Source organism: Geotrypetes seraphini, chromosome 2, assembly GCF_902459505.1.
Source record: "Geotrypetes seraphini chromosome 2, aGeoSer1.1, whole genome shotgun sequence".
Lineage (NCBI taxonomy): Eukaryota > Metazoa > Chordata > Amphibia > Gymnophiona > Dermophiidae > Geotrypetes > Geotrypetes seraphini.
This window is the reverse complement of record NC_047085.1, coordinates 389,228,851-389,244,139: the sequence shown is the minus strand read 5'-3', so window position 1 is coordinate 389,244,139 and position 15,289 is coordinate 389,228,851. Positions and strand designations below refer to the sequence as shown.

Genomic DNA, 15,289 nt, shown 5'->3' with positions numbered 1-15,289 from the left:
TGCTGGTAGAAGAGAAGCCTTTTTTTTCGCAATTTCAGAATGGGTTGATTTTAACATAAAAGGGAATTTAAGGGCTCCTTTTACTAAGCAGCAATAGTATTTTTAGCGCACGCAGCATTTTAGCACGCCCTAAACCCGCGCTACGCGGCTAGAACTAACGCCAGCTCAATGCTGGCGTTAGCATCTAGCGCGGGGCATTTTAACACGCACTATTCCGCGCGTTAAAGCCCTAACGCAGCTTAGTAAAAGGAGTCCTAAATCTTGGCCTCTGATTTATACCCTAATACAAGATGCACCAAACCTTTTCTGCAACCTGCCTGAAAGTAGAAACGACAAGGGATCCCACTGAGCAACCATACCGATAAGTAACAATGAACAAAAGTATTATAGACCAAATTTATGCAGAATTGATTGCAAGTTAGTCATCTCCTGATCGGCACAAAGAAAACAAATGCTGTGCCATATTAGTCTGAGGACAAAAATTGAAATGCTTCAGAAACGTTGAATAAAGGTTGTCGCATCGTGCTATGTAAAATTACTCTATGTAATGAATTCCATGGCAAGAATGTTTTTATGGTGTGTTTTGGTGACCTTTTATTACCATCAAGTTCACAATGCTGGTGGGCTGCCTTTTAATCCCTCTGCAGACAAAACCCTAAATAAACACAGATTCCTTCCTGGGGAAAAAAAGTCCACTTTGGTTAAATGGTAAGGAAATGAGTAAATCATTAGTAATCTTTAAAGCCAAAGTCATAAACTCAGGTTACCTTAAGTTAAAATGAAAGTGTCCTGCACCCCAGTTTCAAAGTTCTGTCACAGATAGAAATCTCCAGTTCTTGACTCCAGACTAGGCGCCAGCTGATAAACAAACAATTTAAGTCAAGAGCAGAGAATTCCCAGCTTTTTTTTTCCCCTTTAATGGCTTTGACCAAGACTATTTATGGCCACTAGCTTGATTCTCACTTAGCTCAAAGAGGAAATTTCAGCTCATCATCTCAGAGCTCCATATGCGCAACCGTCACCTCACCTTGATCCAGCGACTGCACATCGGCTCTAGAGCACACAGAAGTGATGTCACTTTGCAAACTACAGCATTCATAGCTGTTTGCCTGGCTTTTTTTTATAAACAAGCTGACAATTTCTTTCACTGTGCTTTGTATTCCCACTTGGAGTAGTTTATGATATCAAAAAGTTTCACTTTGCAGTTTTTTGATCTAAACTTTTAAAAGCAGGCAACTCAAGATAATGGACTCTTAAAAAAACAAAACAAAAAAAACCAATCCTCAGAATTGTGCTAAGGCACATCAAAGACACAAATGAACACAAAAAAATGTGCCAAGGGTAAAGAATGGGAGAAATGCTTTACAAGCTGCCAGCAGTCTCCTGCCAAAACATATCAAAATCATTATTTACCATTTATTAGGATTTGTAACTGCCTTTTTGAAAAAATTCATCCAAGGTAGTGTACAAGAATAATACGACAATACAAGGTATAGCATAGTTTGCTACTTTATAATATCAGCACAATGCAAAAACATTTTAATAGACAGCATAAAGCATAAGCAAAGATGAAAACATAAATACCGGTAGGTAAGCTAGGGTTAACAGGAGGTAGAAAATAAAGGCAGCAGTAGGTTTATGGATTAAGTTGCCAGGTAACACAGTTGTGTAAGAACACTGAACAAATCTGCAGACATCTTAAGACTAATTTATTTATACAAGCTTTTTATGTTAGACTAATTGATCAAAGGAGAAATAAGACTATAGAACAAAATTTTTAAAAGTGCATTTATATGGGGATGTTTGAATTTTTTAGATTATTCATGGAAAAGGGGAATGCAGATATGAATGCTTCAGTTTGTGAGAACTGGATTACCTCCATGTGTTAATAATTTATGTATGTTTATCTTAGAACCCGCCTAGGGATAGGCAGGATATAAATTTTTAAAATAAACAAAATTGTACAGAAAGGTGCTTGAATATTATCAGTTAGAGTAGGTGTGGATAAGCAGGTCTTGCTACAGTACATACATCCTGTGTAAATGTATGACTAGCAAGTTAGGCCCAGATTCACTAAAGATAGTGATTCAATCGCTGTTGATCGATTCTCTGGCCAATTTTCAAACAGAAATTGATTCACTATCAAGTTTGCATGCAAAATGATTTACATGGAGGTGTAAATTATTTGCATGCAAACTCACCGGCTCAATCGCTCAGTGAGCGATTGAGTTGGCGCAGAGCCCTGACAGTAGTGACAGGAGAAGCAGCCTCCCATCACTGCTGTCAGAGCTTATGCCGTTTTTTTTCCTTTAAATGGCACAGAACCCCGCCCTGACAAAGTGCTCCCTCCCTTCCCCTAGAACCCCCCAAAAATGGGTTCATAGTCTGTCGCGCACGAGACACCAGCGCACCGACAATCCAGCACTGACAATTCAGTGCAAGAAAGAAGCGCGCCACAGAAAAACTTTATTTTAAAGAGCTCATGAGTGGGGTGTGAGTGGGGTGTGAGTGGGGTGTGAGTGGGGACCCCCCCCCCCCGCTTTACTGCATAGTGTTCGCGCTGCTGTTGGGGGGGGTTTTGGGGGGTTGGAACCCTGCATTATAAAGAAAACGGAACTTTTTCTGATTTTTTTCGGGAAAAGTTCTGTTTTCTCTATAATGTGGGGGGTTGCACCCTACACACACCCCCCACGGCGTGTTTCTTTCTTGCGCTGAATTGTCAGCGCTGGCTTGTCGGCGCGCTGGTGTCTGGCACGTGATTATCCCATCACCAAAAAATGGCAGGAGGGATGCCCACTCCCTTCTGCCATCGCTGCAATGATATTGCAGGAGGGATGCCCACTCTCTCCTGCCATCAGCCTGTCTCCCCCGTTGGTCCCCCGTTCCTGTACCTTTAAGATGGGAACAGGAGGGGTGCCCCATCAAACCCTCCTGCTCCTCTGGCCTGCTCCCGCTGCAATGCGTGCCTTAGGCCCCTCCACGGTGCATCATGTGATGCACAGGGAGGGGCCTAAGGCTCTGACTGGCTCAGGCACCTAAGGCTCCTCCCATAACAATGGCCAATCAGGGGCTAGAGAAAGACACGAGGACAAAGTTTTCCCTGTCTCCGCAGGAACTCATTTTCCCATCCCAGCGCATTCTTTTCCTGTTCCTGCCCTATTCCTACAAGTTCTGCCCTCATCTGCACAAGCCTCAAACACTTTAAAATCATAAATGTTTGAGGCATGTGTGGTTAAGGTAGAGCTTACAGGAAAGGGACACGGACAGTTACAAAACTCACAGGGACGGGGAAATTGAGTTTCTGCGGGGACGGAACAAATTTGTCCCCATGTCATTCTCTACTAAGTGCAATTCTATAAAACTTAGGTGCATTCTACAGGATCAAGCTTAGCACCATCTAAGTGGCCTTAGGCATTGTTATCTGGTCAAGGATATAAGAAGACTTGAAGTGGTCCAGAGTAAAGCAACAAAAATGGTAGGAGGTTTGCACCAAAAGAAGTACAAGGAGAGAATAGAAGACCTCAACGTGTATACTCTGGAGGAGAGGAGGGACAGGGGTGATATGATACAGACACTTAAATATTTGAAAGGTATTAATATAGGACCAAATCTTTTTCAGAGAAGGAAAAAAAATTGGTAAAACTAGAGGATATAAATTGAGATTGAGGGGTGGTAGACTTAGGAGTAATATTAGGAAATTGTTTTTCGCAGAGAGGGTGGTGGATGCCTGGAATGCCCTCCCAAGAGAGATGGTGGAGAGGAAAACTGTGATGGAATTCAAAAGAGCATGGAATGAACACAGAGAATCACTAATTTGAATATGAATGGGCTAACTTTCTTGGTCTGAATCCCGCAAAGGAGATAGTTTGGATAGGCTGGAGTGAGCTTCAATGGCAACTCCAGTAGTTGGAAACGTCAGTAACGGCAGACTTCTAAAGTCTATGGCCCAGAAATAAATAAAGAAAAAAAGACATTTTAATTTGATCACGAAATTGTGATTACAGGGCAGACTAGATGGACCATTCAGGTCTCTTTATCTGCCGTCATTTACTATGTTACTAACTTTTAAGCATACTGTATTTACGCCAGGCTTTTCTTGGCCTAAACGTGTGCATCTAAATCCAAAACACCCACAATCTGCCCCCTAATCATGCTTACTTTGCGATTAGTGCATCTAGCCCTCCGAGGCAGGCGCCTAAGTCAGCGATTGTCGATAAACCTGTTTTCACAGCTTTCGTGGCAAAACTTTTACTGACCCAGTACACAAAACAGCTCACCACATGTTTTTCCCATCGACTGCCAATTTTCCGATACAGCCATAGAAATTAGCTAAAACCCATGCAAAGTAGCCAAGCAAAGTGCTAACATCGTTTGGCTATACAAAAAATAAAAACCAGGGGTTTTAGCTATCGGGAAAAAAAACATCTGGTCTAGATATGTCAGTAACTGTGTTGCCAACAGGTCTGCCTGGCTTTTTTCTTTCAATGGCACAGATATTTTGCGTGTGCTACACATGTAAAATATCGGTCCCATTAAAAAAATAAACAAATGCAAAAAAAAAAAAAAAAAAAAAGTCCCCACCACCAATGATAGCCCTCCCCAACAACCCCCAATGAACACACCAAGAATCCCCCCCAAGAGAAAATTGGCAGGAGATGCCCACTCCCTCCTGCCATGCCGTCCCCACCAATCCAAACAAGAGAAAATTGGCAGGAGGGAAGCCCACTCCCTCCTGCCAACAGAGGCCCCCCCCCCAAACCATCCCCTAACCTCCTGAAAAAGAAAAAAAAAAAAAAAAGGCAGGAGGGTCGGGATGCCCACTCCCTCCTGCCAATGGTGGCCTCCAGAACCATCCCCTACCCTCCCGATAAAAAAGCAGGAGGGATGCCCACTCCCTCCTATCGGAAGCTCCCCAAACCCCATCCCCACTCCCCCAAATCCCCGTACCTTTGCTAGATGTTGAAAGCTGGAGAGAAGCATATTCCTCCAGCTCCAAGCCCCTTCCCGGTGCACCATGTGATGCTTGGGGAGTAGCCTAAGGCCCTGATTGGCTCAGACACCTAAGATCTTAGGTTCCTCCCCGTGCATCACATGGTGTACCAGGGAGGAAAAGGCCCATCATTTTCTACGGGAGGGGCTTGGAGCTGGAGGCACATGCTTCGCTCCAGCTCCCAATGTCTAGCAAAGGTATAGAGGAGTGGGGTTCGAGGAGGCATCCCTCCTGCTTTTTTTCAGGAGAAAGGGGGGGAGGGGATGGTTGGGAGGGGGGGTATTCAGCCAGGTAGGAGGGAGTAGGCATCCTTCCAGCCATTTTTGCTGCCGGGGGCGGGAGTCATGGGAAAGATACTGGGGAGGGCCACCAGCGCGGGGGTATTTTTTATTAATGGGGCAGATTGTACATGTGTAATAAGTGCACATCTATGCCATTAAAATAGAAGAAGCCCTAACAGCAGTGACAGAAGGCTGCTTCCCCTGTCACTACTGTTAGGGTTCTGCACATATGTCAATTGCTCACTGAGCGATTGATCTGTCTGTTGGGTTTGCTGGTGCAAATAATCTGCTTGCAAACTTGGTAGGACATCGATCACTGTTCCACAATCGGCCAGAGAATCGGTCAACAGCGATCCAGTCGGTATTACCAACTGACTTTAGTGCATCTAGCCACCTAACATCCAATTAAGTGCAATTTACATCAATTATGGAGGTGCTAATTGTCAATTATTAGTACCAATTAAGAGATAGATTCACTAACCTGCCCGAATCGGAACAATCCATTTCCGATTCAGGCAGGTCCGACCGATTCACAAATCAGTTGTATTCAAATGGGGGCGATTGGAGGAATGCCCCCATTTGCGAGCAGGGATCTCAAATGTGTGATCCCTGCTCATGTGCAGACCCTGACAGGAGAAGCAGCCTCCTGTCACTGCTGTCAGGGCTCTGCCCTAATCTCTCCTGCCTGTCCTGCTCTGCCCCGATCTCTCTTGCCTGGTCGCTGGACTCTCCTGCTCTCTACCGCCATTCCCCATAGTGCAAGCCCATGGTTTTAAAGCAGGCCTGCACTGCGGGGAACGGCGGCAGAGAGCAGGAGAGTCCAGCGAGCAGGCAGGAGAGACCGGGTCAGAGCAGGGCAGGCAGGAGAGCCTACACTAGCCCCATCACTAGCCTGACATACCAGCCCTGCCTGATACTCCCCCTCCGATAAAGCACGACTGGCCCACCAACCCCACCGCCTCACCCACGGGTTCGCAGAGTGGGGAAGGGCAGTGCAGGGCGGCAGGACTTTGGGGCAGAGAAGGATATGGAATAGGAAACCACTGAACAACTGGTCCCCAGCAGTCGCTTTTGGAGTTGATCGGCCAGCCCAGTTGGATCGGATTGACTGTGTTGTGAATAGCTGCCTTCCCTACTTTTGAACGTCCCTCCCCTCATTTGCATGCACGGATCAGAGGATGGTCAGCAGAGAGGTAAGTCGGCAGAGAGGTAAGTGAATTGGGCCAGAGGGAAATTTGGTCGCTAAGGGGTCACAAACCGATTGGTACACAATCGCTTTGTGAATCTAGCCCTAAGTCTAGTGGATAAGCACGATATAGGTGCCAACTTTAGGCACCGTTTATAGAATTCCCCAGCTTGTGTTTAAATAGTACCACCACACCTGTATCCTCAACAAAGAGTATGTTTGTCTAGGACCTATGAGTGCCTTCATGGCTCATCTTATTACGTCTTCCCGTTTGCATCTGCACATTTCAACTTATATCAACATGTCAATTGCTTAGAAAGTAAAGCTTTCATTTTATATCATTTATCACTTTAATGTTTAGACCATTTTATTTATTTCTATATAAGCTACTCCAGTTTACACTTCTTGTATGTCCAGTTCACACTTCTTGTATGTCCAGTTCAAGTAAATATGTCATCACTGATTAATCAATGTAAGACAAAATTACTGCTATATTTTGTCATTAGGCTGATACACAATTTGGCCTTCCCATTAGCTCACACAAACACTCAAAATGAAAGGGAACATATGCTACCATCCTATGCCTATTCTGGGCTCAACTCTATTATTTATCTTTGAAAACAGTTTGGTAGTGCCTTTGGATCAGGCCATGTTAATAAGGATGAGTCAAATCTGCTACTTAACAGGACCAGCACAGATCACAAATGTCACAGAGTTAATGTGCTTTGGCAGAGGAAGTACTGGGGCAACTCCTGCCTAAACATGACGCAGAGATGAGAATACATACTATTCATCCCTTGAGATTCAGCAAGGGTGCCTGAACTGCCCAGAGATGCTATCTGTCCACTGGATTAAAAAATGAAAGAAAATGGGGGAAACAAATGTTAGTGTTGGTATAAATTTTAACAAAGCAATCACTGTATTATTGTGTTGAAAAAAATTTCAGTGAAGTATTGGACTAGCTAGCTTAATGGTTAGAGCAGCCGAAGACCGAGAAGGAGGGAAGCCCAGTTCAAATCCCACCGCAACACCTTGTGATCTTAGGCAAGTCACTTAAACTTCAATTGCCTCAGGCACAAACTCAGATTTTGAGTCCTATAAGGACGGAAAAATATCTACTATACCTGATTGTACACCAGGCATTCAGGTGATTTATTGATTTATTTAATACTAGTTTTTTAGCCCATTACATTAACGGGTGCTAGAATAGATGTGTAGACTTAAGGCATTTCTTTCTTTCTTTCTGTATGTCTGTCTTTCTTTCTTTCTTTCTCCCTGCCCATTGTCTGTCTTTCTTTCTGTCTCTCTCCCCTGTCCAGCAGCACCTCTTCCTTGCTCCCCCTGTCCAGCAGTAGCCCTTCTCCCTTACTTTTACCTCCCCCTGTCCAGCAGCACCCCTTCTTGCCCCCCCATCCAGCAGTAGCCCCTTTCCCTTCCTTTTCCCTCCCCCATCCAGTAGCACCCCTTCCCTGCGCTCCCCTGTACAGTAGTAGCCCTTCCCTGCTCCCCCTGTCCAGCATCGCAGAGGGAAGGCAATCTGTACCACATGAAGAAGTCTCTTGATTTTGGCAATGTCACGGAGGGAAGGCAATGTTAAAACTGCCGCAAGCTTCAACGCTCATTGTCGAAATGGGGAAACTGCCACACATTTCTTCCCACTGTGCATGCAGAAACCGCCACACGAAATCATGCTCCTTCTACTGCGCATGCGGTGCCAAGGATGCACAGATCACAGAGTATCAAATGCACATGCGTGCTAAGGGTTTTATTATAGCAGATAAGACCCAAGAAAATATTTCATGATAATCTGGTAATCTGTATTGTTAGGTCCTATATTAAAGTCTGGGAAATCCATTCTCTACCAGATATTACAGATAGATCTGGTGTGTGTGTGTGTATGTGTATATGTAGATATAGATATATATATATAGAGAGAGAGAGAGACAGAGAGACAGAGAGAGAGAGAGAGAGAGACAGAGAGAGACAGAGAGAGAGAGAGAGAGAGAGACAGAGACAGAGACAAAGAGAGAGAGACAGAGACAGAAAGACACAAAGACAGAGACAGAGAGACACAGAGACAGAGATTCACTGGTAAAGATTTGCTGGGAAATTGTTAACATTGGAGAAAGATAGACCGAGTTAAATAGGTATGCTCAGGGACTTATTTTAAGTACTCTGCTTCCTTAGCAAATGATCACCGTCAACTGCTGAGCAGGTTGTAAAAAGGAGCAACAAACAAAGTTTTAAATGTCTCTATGCAAATACCAGGAGTCTAAAAAACAGGATGGGAGAGTTAGAATAAATTGTACTAAATGAAAAAATAGATATAATAGGCATATCTGAGACCTGGTGGAAGGAATACAAATTATATTGCAGTGATAGGATGGATTGAATTGGTGGAGGGGTAGCATTACTTTTTAAGGAGGGCCTTGAATCGGATAGACCAAACATTCTGTAGGAACCGAAACACACTGTGGAATTCCTATGGACAGAAATTCCTTGTGTAAAAGAGAAAAAAGTTAAATGATAGGTATATACTACTGTCTACTTGGCCAAGATGAACAGACCGATGCAGAAATGTTATCAGAAATTAGGAAGGCTAACAAATTTGGTAACACAATAATAATGAGCGATTTCAATTACACCGATATTGATTAGGTAAATGTATCATCAGGGCCCGATAAGGAGGTAAAATTCCTTGAAGAAATCAATGATTGCTTTATGGAGCAGCTGGTTCAGGAACCAACAAGAGAAGAATTCTAGACTGCTCCTTAATGGAGCACATGATTTGGTACAGGAGGTAATGGTGCTGGGGCCTCTTGATAACACTGACCATAACATGATCAGATTTGATATAATCTCGGGAGTAAGAACATACAGGAAATTCAATATGTTAGCAGAACACTGCAGAAAGAACACTTTTGGGGCAGGCAGATAGTGGAAGGCTGGCTTTGTTGTGCCTCCAGCTACCCGAAGATTTTAAAATATAGCGGCAGGGAGCTGGTAGGTGGAGGGGAATCGGGAACTGGGAAGAAGTCAAATCCAGGTGAAAGGAGTGGAGGCTGTGGTTGGGTTGGCTTTGATGGAGGGGGACAGGCAGGAAGGAGGGAACCCAGGCAGCGGAGGCAGCTTAGGCGGAGGCAGGCAGGCAGGCAATATTCATGGCAGCACTTACTCCCAACAAGTGGCTTGCAAATGTACCGTGTGTTGAGAAACACTGTTCTAGTAGCTGCAAATTAACAGCTGGAAGACCATAATACATATTACAATCTATTTCACGAGCAGATAAATCACCCCCTCAACAAAGCAGTGACCAACATTTTGAATACTGCCTTAAATTCTAAACCTTTTGAAAATCAGCCAATGGTAAATAAAGCCATAAAAATGTAGTTACATAAAAATTTTCCTTCACTAGTTCTGTAGCAGTGAATACATCCACTTCATACAGCCAAAGATGACCATCCCAAAACTAAAAGTGGAAAATAAAACCCATAAGCTAAATACCATAGAACATACAATATTTGTTTGTCTAAAGCCACAACCTTTACAATACTGCCATAGTTTATCCTTTCGAGGGAAACACTTACCGCCAGATACAGGGGCATCCATAAATACAGCTCCCATTTTCTCACATTCTTTTGCCAGTTCCTTGGATACTGCAGGACCAATAGTGCTTGAGTCTATCAACAATGAACCTTTTTTCACTAGCCTTAAAAACAAAAATTGAAGTTTAGCTGGATGATGTTTAGTGTACCACTGCAACAGTTTTTATGTTTTTAGCTTAATAATAATCAAGCTACCTGCAATCGTATTCGTTGAAAGGAAGAACTCTGATTTCCTCATCATCTTGAAATTATTGGGTCCAGTAATAAAAACCATTTTGTTAAAACAGGACCCATTTAGTTGTATTTTTAGGACTGCTGCATAAAATATACGCAAACGATGAATTATATGAATGTCTGGCATTACAAAAATGCAGCTTATGGCTTGTTATTTAACATAGTAACATAGTAGATGACGGCAGATAAAGACCCGAATGGTCCATCCAGTCTGCCCAACCTGATTCAATTTAATTTTTTTAATTTTTTCTTCTTAGCTATTTCTGAGCAAGAATCCAAAGCTTTACCTGGTACTGTGCTTGGGTTCCAACTGCCAAAATCTCTGTTAAGACTTACTCCAGCCCATCTACACCTTAGTGGCAAACCTTCCAACCTCAAGGAATTAAGATCACTAGTGTAGCCATAAGTGAATTTCTGGGTCGGCCCACACATTTCCTCCTAAATTCCCTATCCCCTGCATATTAAAAGTTAATGCCTTTGTTGGTGAGGATCCCCAAGCTACATCAGCTGAAGACCACCTCCACAGAAAACCCACCACCCTCCAGGCTGTTTGAACACAGGTGAAGATGGCATGACAATGTCCAGCCCCTGACCCCTGTACCCCCTGATATCATGCACATGAACTGAGCATGCATGGGGTGTCAGTATTGGTGGTTGGGAGCACCCCACTAACTTCACCAACGCTTAGAGAGCCCTGGGCTTCCAATAGATGACATCTTCAGCTGACAGACTTGTAGATCCCTGCCAGCAACACTGAGGATGGGTGCCACTGTCGAGTGGTCTCCTGCTCACCCAGGCCTATGCCACTGATTAACAGAAAGGACAACACTGTCAACTGCACAGAGTGATCACAGCTAAAACAAAAATAAGGTGATGACAACTTTTAGCTTAAGTTACTTAAGAACATAGGCCAATGCTGAGTTAGACCAAGGTCCACTGAGCCCACCATCCCACCTCCAACAATAGCCAGTCCAAGACACAAATACCAATGATAAGCAGTTGCTTTTCCAAGTCTAGCTGGCTAATATTCTTTTATGTTCTTATAAATTCTTTTCCTACCAAAACTTGCCACAGCATCTTTTATGTTTCAACAATTTTTTTTTTAAATCTTTATTGATTTTCAAACTACAAATACGCAATAAATGATTCGCATATTTGTACATTATATAATAAGCGCAACAAACCTTACAAATATTACTGCACAAAGAAATTTCCCCCATCCTCCCAGTTAATAAACCAATAATCAAAACCTTCATGAAACTATTTATAAATTCCTATATCAATACCATTTCCATTCCCCCACCCCAAGATGTGTATGTTTACATATCCACAAAATGAAAATTATTCCTCTTTACAATATTTAGCCAATGGCTCCCAAACATCCATAAAATTCTTAAAGCGTCACTGTTGTATGGCCATGCAACGTTCCATTTTATAAGTATAACACAGGGTTTCCCACCAAAATGAGTAATTCAACTTATCCCAGTTTTTCCAATTTCTTAAAATGAGCTGCATGGGAACTCCTGTCATTACTAATAGAAGTTTGTTATTTCTCATTGATAATTGGCTTTTAGCTCTCATAAGTGTACCAAATAAAATAGTATCATAAGATAAAGCCACTGGATTCTCTAACATGTTATTTACTTGGTCCTAAATAGACTTCCAAAACTGCAGTATCAAGGGACAATAGTAAAGTAAATGATCCAAAGTCCCAGCTTCAAGATGACAATGCCAGCATCTATCAGCACAAATCCCACCCCAACTCAAGCTCCCTAACTTGCAATAGATATCCAAAAAGGAAAATAGACTTGTCCCTCTTCTATAAACTTAATAGAAGCCCCAGGGTCCCACACTAAAATTCTCAAAAAAGGATCCTATACCTACAAACTAAACAAGGAGTCAGGATTCTTATGACTCCCACAAAAAAGGGCACCCAAAGGACCTTCCGTACACCAATGTAAAAATTCCCCCTACTCTCACCTACCCCCACACACATACACAGGAAAGATTGGAATATAACTACCTAAGCGCAAGTGGACAGACTCCTAAAACCTAAGCCAAGGACACTAAGAAGCATCCCCCCCCAAACTTATACAGTGGACTCCAATTAAGTGCAAGCTCTTTGGACTGGACCGCCACGTGCGCTTTATCGAAGTACCACTTTTTAGTCATGAAAAAAATCACAGTACGTTGTAGTCAAATGCAATAAAACTTTTATTCAGCAAAAAAACACACCGAATACAAATTAACATGGTTCAGTTTTAGAAACAGCACTATTCCGTCTAATGCAATACACTGTAAACCTTTTTTAAACCAACAGTCTACTGAAATAATCAGTCATTTTTTTTTTTTTTTTTTTTTTAAAGGTTTCAGTTGTTTATTGGACACCAGCAAAGTCTTTAAAGATCTGGAGGACCTCGCCTTTCTTTATGAGGTTTTGGGCCAACGTTCCAGCACTGTCGAAGGAATCCCTGAGTCCAGCCTGTAGGAGAATCTGTATACATGTCCCATGCTGACCCGCACAAGCCATGTGCAGTGCAGATCGGCCTTTGCCATCTTTAGCGTTTAAGTCAGCACCGAGGGACAGCAGAGTCAGGACAGTAGCAGTATGTCCTTCCTTGGCTGCGTAGTGCAGCGCTGTTAGGCAGATGGCAGTTGCCCTCGTGTTCACATCGACAGCCAGATCACTGATCAGGAATCGGATCGCTTCATCCTGTGCCGTTACTGCTGCCTGGTGTACAGGCTGAGCTCCCAACTTATCCACAGCTGTGGAACAGGCCTGATGCTTCTCCAGGAGTAAGCAAGCCACATCGATGTGTCCGTGCTGTATAGCATCCATAAAGGGCGTGACTCCACAGCTGTCCCTGCTGTCTGGCTCATACTGGCATCTCTCTAGCAGCAACTCAACAGCTTGGAGACAACCATGCATGGCTGCTGTGTGCAGTCATTGTTTTCTGTACGCAGATTACACGATTCAGGCTGTGTATCTGACTACTGATGCTGTAGAACTGTCCATAATCATGACATCCATTTATCTCCAGATAACAACGCAGCGTGTGTAGGGACTTCAGCGCATCCAAGAAGGAAACAATCTCTGCAGGTGTTTCATTAGTCGTGATGACCGCAGCAGTATCTCCGTCCTCATCAGACTCTTGGTTGTCTGCAGTGTCCTTTATGACTGTACAGATATCGGAATTAGTGCTATCAGATGATGTGGGCACATCGTTGTCAACGGCGACATAGAGCTTAAAGTCTTGTGGCGATATTCCAACTGGGAGTTCAATTGTCTCATCAGATGCATGAATGAAGCTCACCCGTCGATAGCAATTTGAAATCGTCGATGATGAGACTCGACTCCATGCCTCCCGGACCATGTGAAGCGAGTCAAGCACCGTCATTTTTCTCACAAGCTCAGGAGCTCAGGGGCTGGATTCCATGCTTGCATCAATCACTGCCATCACATATCTTAGGACGAGTGACCTGTAATGATGTTTGAAGTTTGCGATTATCCCATGGTCCATCGGTTGGATCAAAGAGATCATGTTTGGCGGCAGAAACACAAGTTTGATGTTGGTTAGTCTTACGTCATTGCTGTGTGCTGCACAGTTTTCACAAAGCATTACAATGTACCTCCTACATCTTCTCATCAGATTGTCAAGCTTCTGTAACCATTCAATCCACAGTGTCGCTGCCATCCATGCGTTTTTGTTGCTTTCATAATCAACAGGCAGGCGTTTCATGTTTTTGAAGCACAGAGGATTTTGATTCTTCCCAATCACCAGCGGCTCGAGCTTTTCATTACCGTCCATATTGCAACTGAGCAGCAATGTCAATAGTTCTTTTGGCACCTTGAAGCCAACAGTTTTGCTGCATTTGAAAGCCAATGTTCCATCAGGGATGGTATGCCAGTCTCATCAGCGTTGAAAATGTCACATGGTTCATATCCACCAATGACCAATGGCAACACTTCCATGATCCATCTTTCTGCACCAAACTCATCTGCGTCTTGTTTTTCGTCATGCTGCTTCTTAAATTTTATGCCGTTACCAACTTTACACCTCTCTAACCATCCGATTGTTGCTTTGAAGTCTTCTATGTCCAGTTCTTGAGATAGCTGTTCTGCTTTCTCCATCAGCAGAGGCCCATTGACTGGCAGTTGTCGACTTCTAGCTTCAGCAAACCATTGCAGAAAAACACCTGTTCAATGTCTCCAGCCTTCTCAATTCTTTTCCGTTTTCAGGAAACATGTGGCTCATCAAATTCAGAACGCGATTGCTTTTAACCGGAGTGAACGTAACGTGAATGAATAGAGCTGGGACTTATAACTTCAGTGCGCATAAGCGGATTGTGTGCTTATCAGAATTGCAAATATCTGGAGTTTACGTCCATTGACTTTAAGGTTAAAAAAAAAAAAATAAATAAAAACGGGACCATGGTGGTGGGCTGCGGATAACCGAAGCGTGCGCTTAACCGACATGCACATAGGTGGAGTTGATTATATACTCAGGTCAGGATACAACTAGTTGATTCAAGATATGACTAATTGAAAAATAGACAGATTTGAAAAGGAGGAAGAAAAGTTGACTGTGATATAGGGCGGATATAGGGCAGAAAATGAAGGAGGAAAAAAAAGAAAAAGAAAGTGAATAGACAGGAGGCCCTGGAAATAGAGTTCAGAACACAAATCTGTGCTACAGGGAAGCAGAACCAGAGACAGAACAAGACGATTAGAAAGATAAAATCATCAGGCAACAAGAGTAAGATAAATTATTTTATTTTTAGTTTAGTTGGGGCAGCGTAGTGTGATTTGATATACTGCCTTTCTATGGGATAATCAAATTAAAATGTATCAATTTTGAGAATTTACACCTGCTATCAATATATTGTACTTTACAGAAGGAAATGTAAGGGCGCATTTTATGCGATTAAAAATTCTAATCACAATTAATCATGCAGTTAAAATTTGTAATCAGTGTATAGCCCTAGACTATTT

The 15,289-nt window shown here is 43.1% G+C and overlaps 1 protein-coding gene across 1 annotated transcript in view; it reads right to left on the bottom strand.

Annotated features, from left to right (window-relative positions):
* HIBADH (3-hydroxyisobutyrate dehydrogenase) overlaps nucleotides 1-15,289 on the bottom strand; it is a 217,175-nt gene that overhangs the window by 168,294 nt on the left and 33,592 nt on the right. Inside the window, exon 4 of the mRNA XM_033930772.1 lies at nucleotides 10,045-10,166. Coding sequence (XP_033786663.1) covers nucleotides 10,045-10,166 — 122 coding nt within the window. The remainder of the gene's footprint in view (nucleotides 1-10,044; nucleotides 10,167-15,289) is intronic.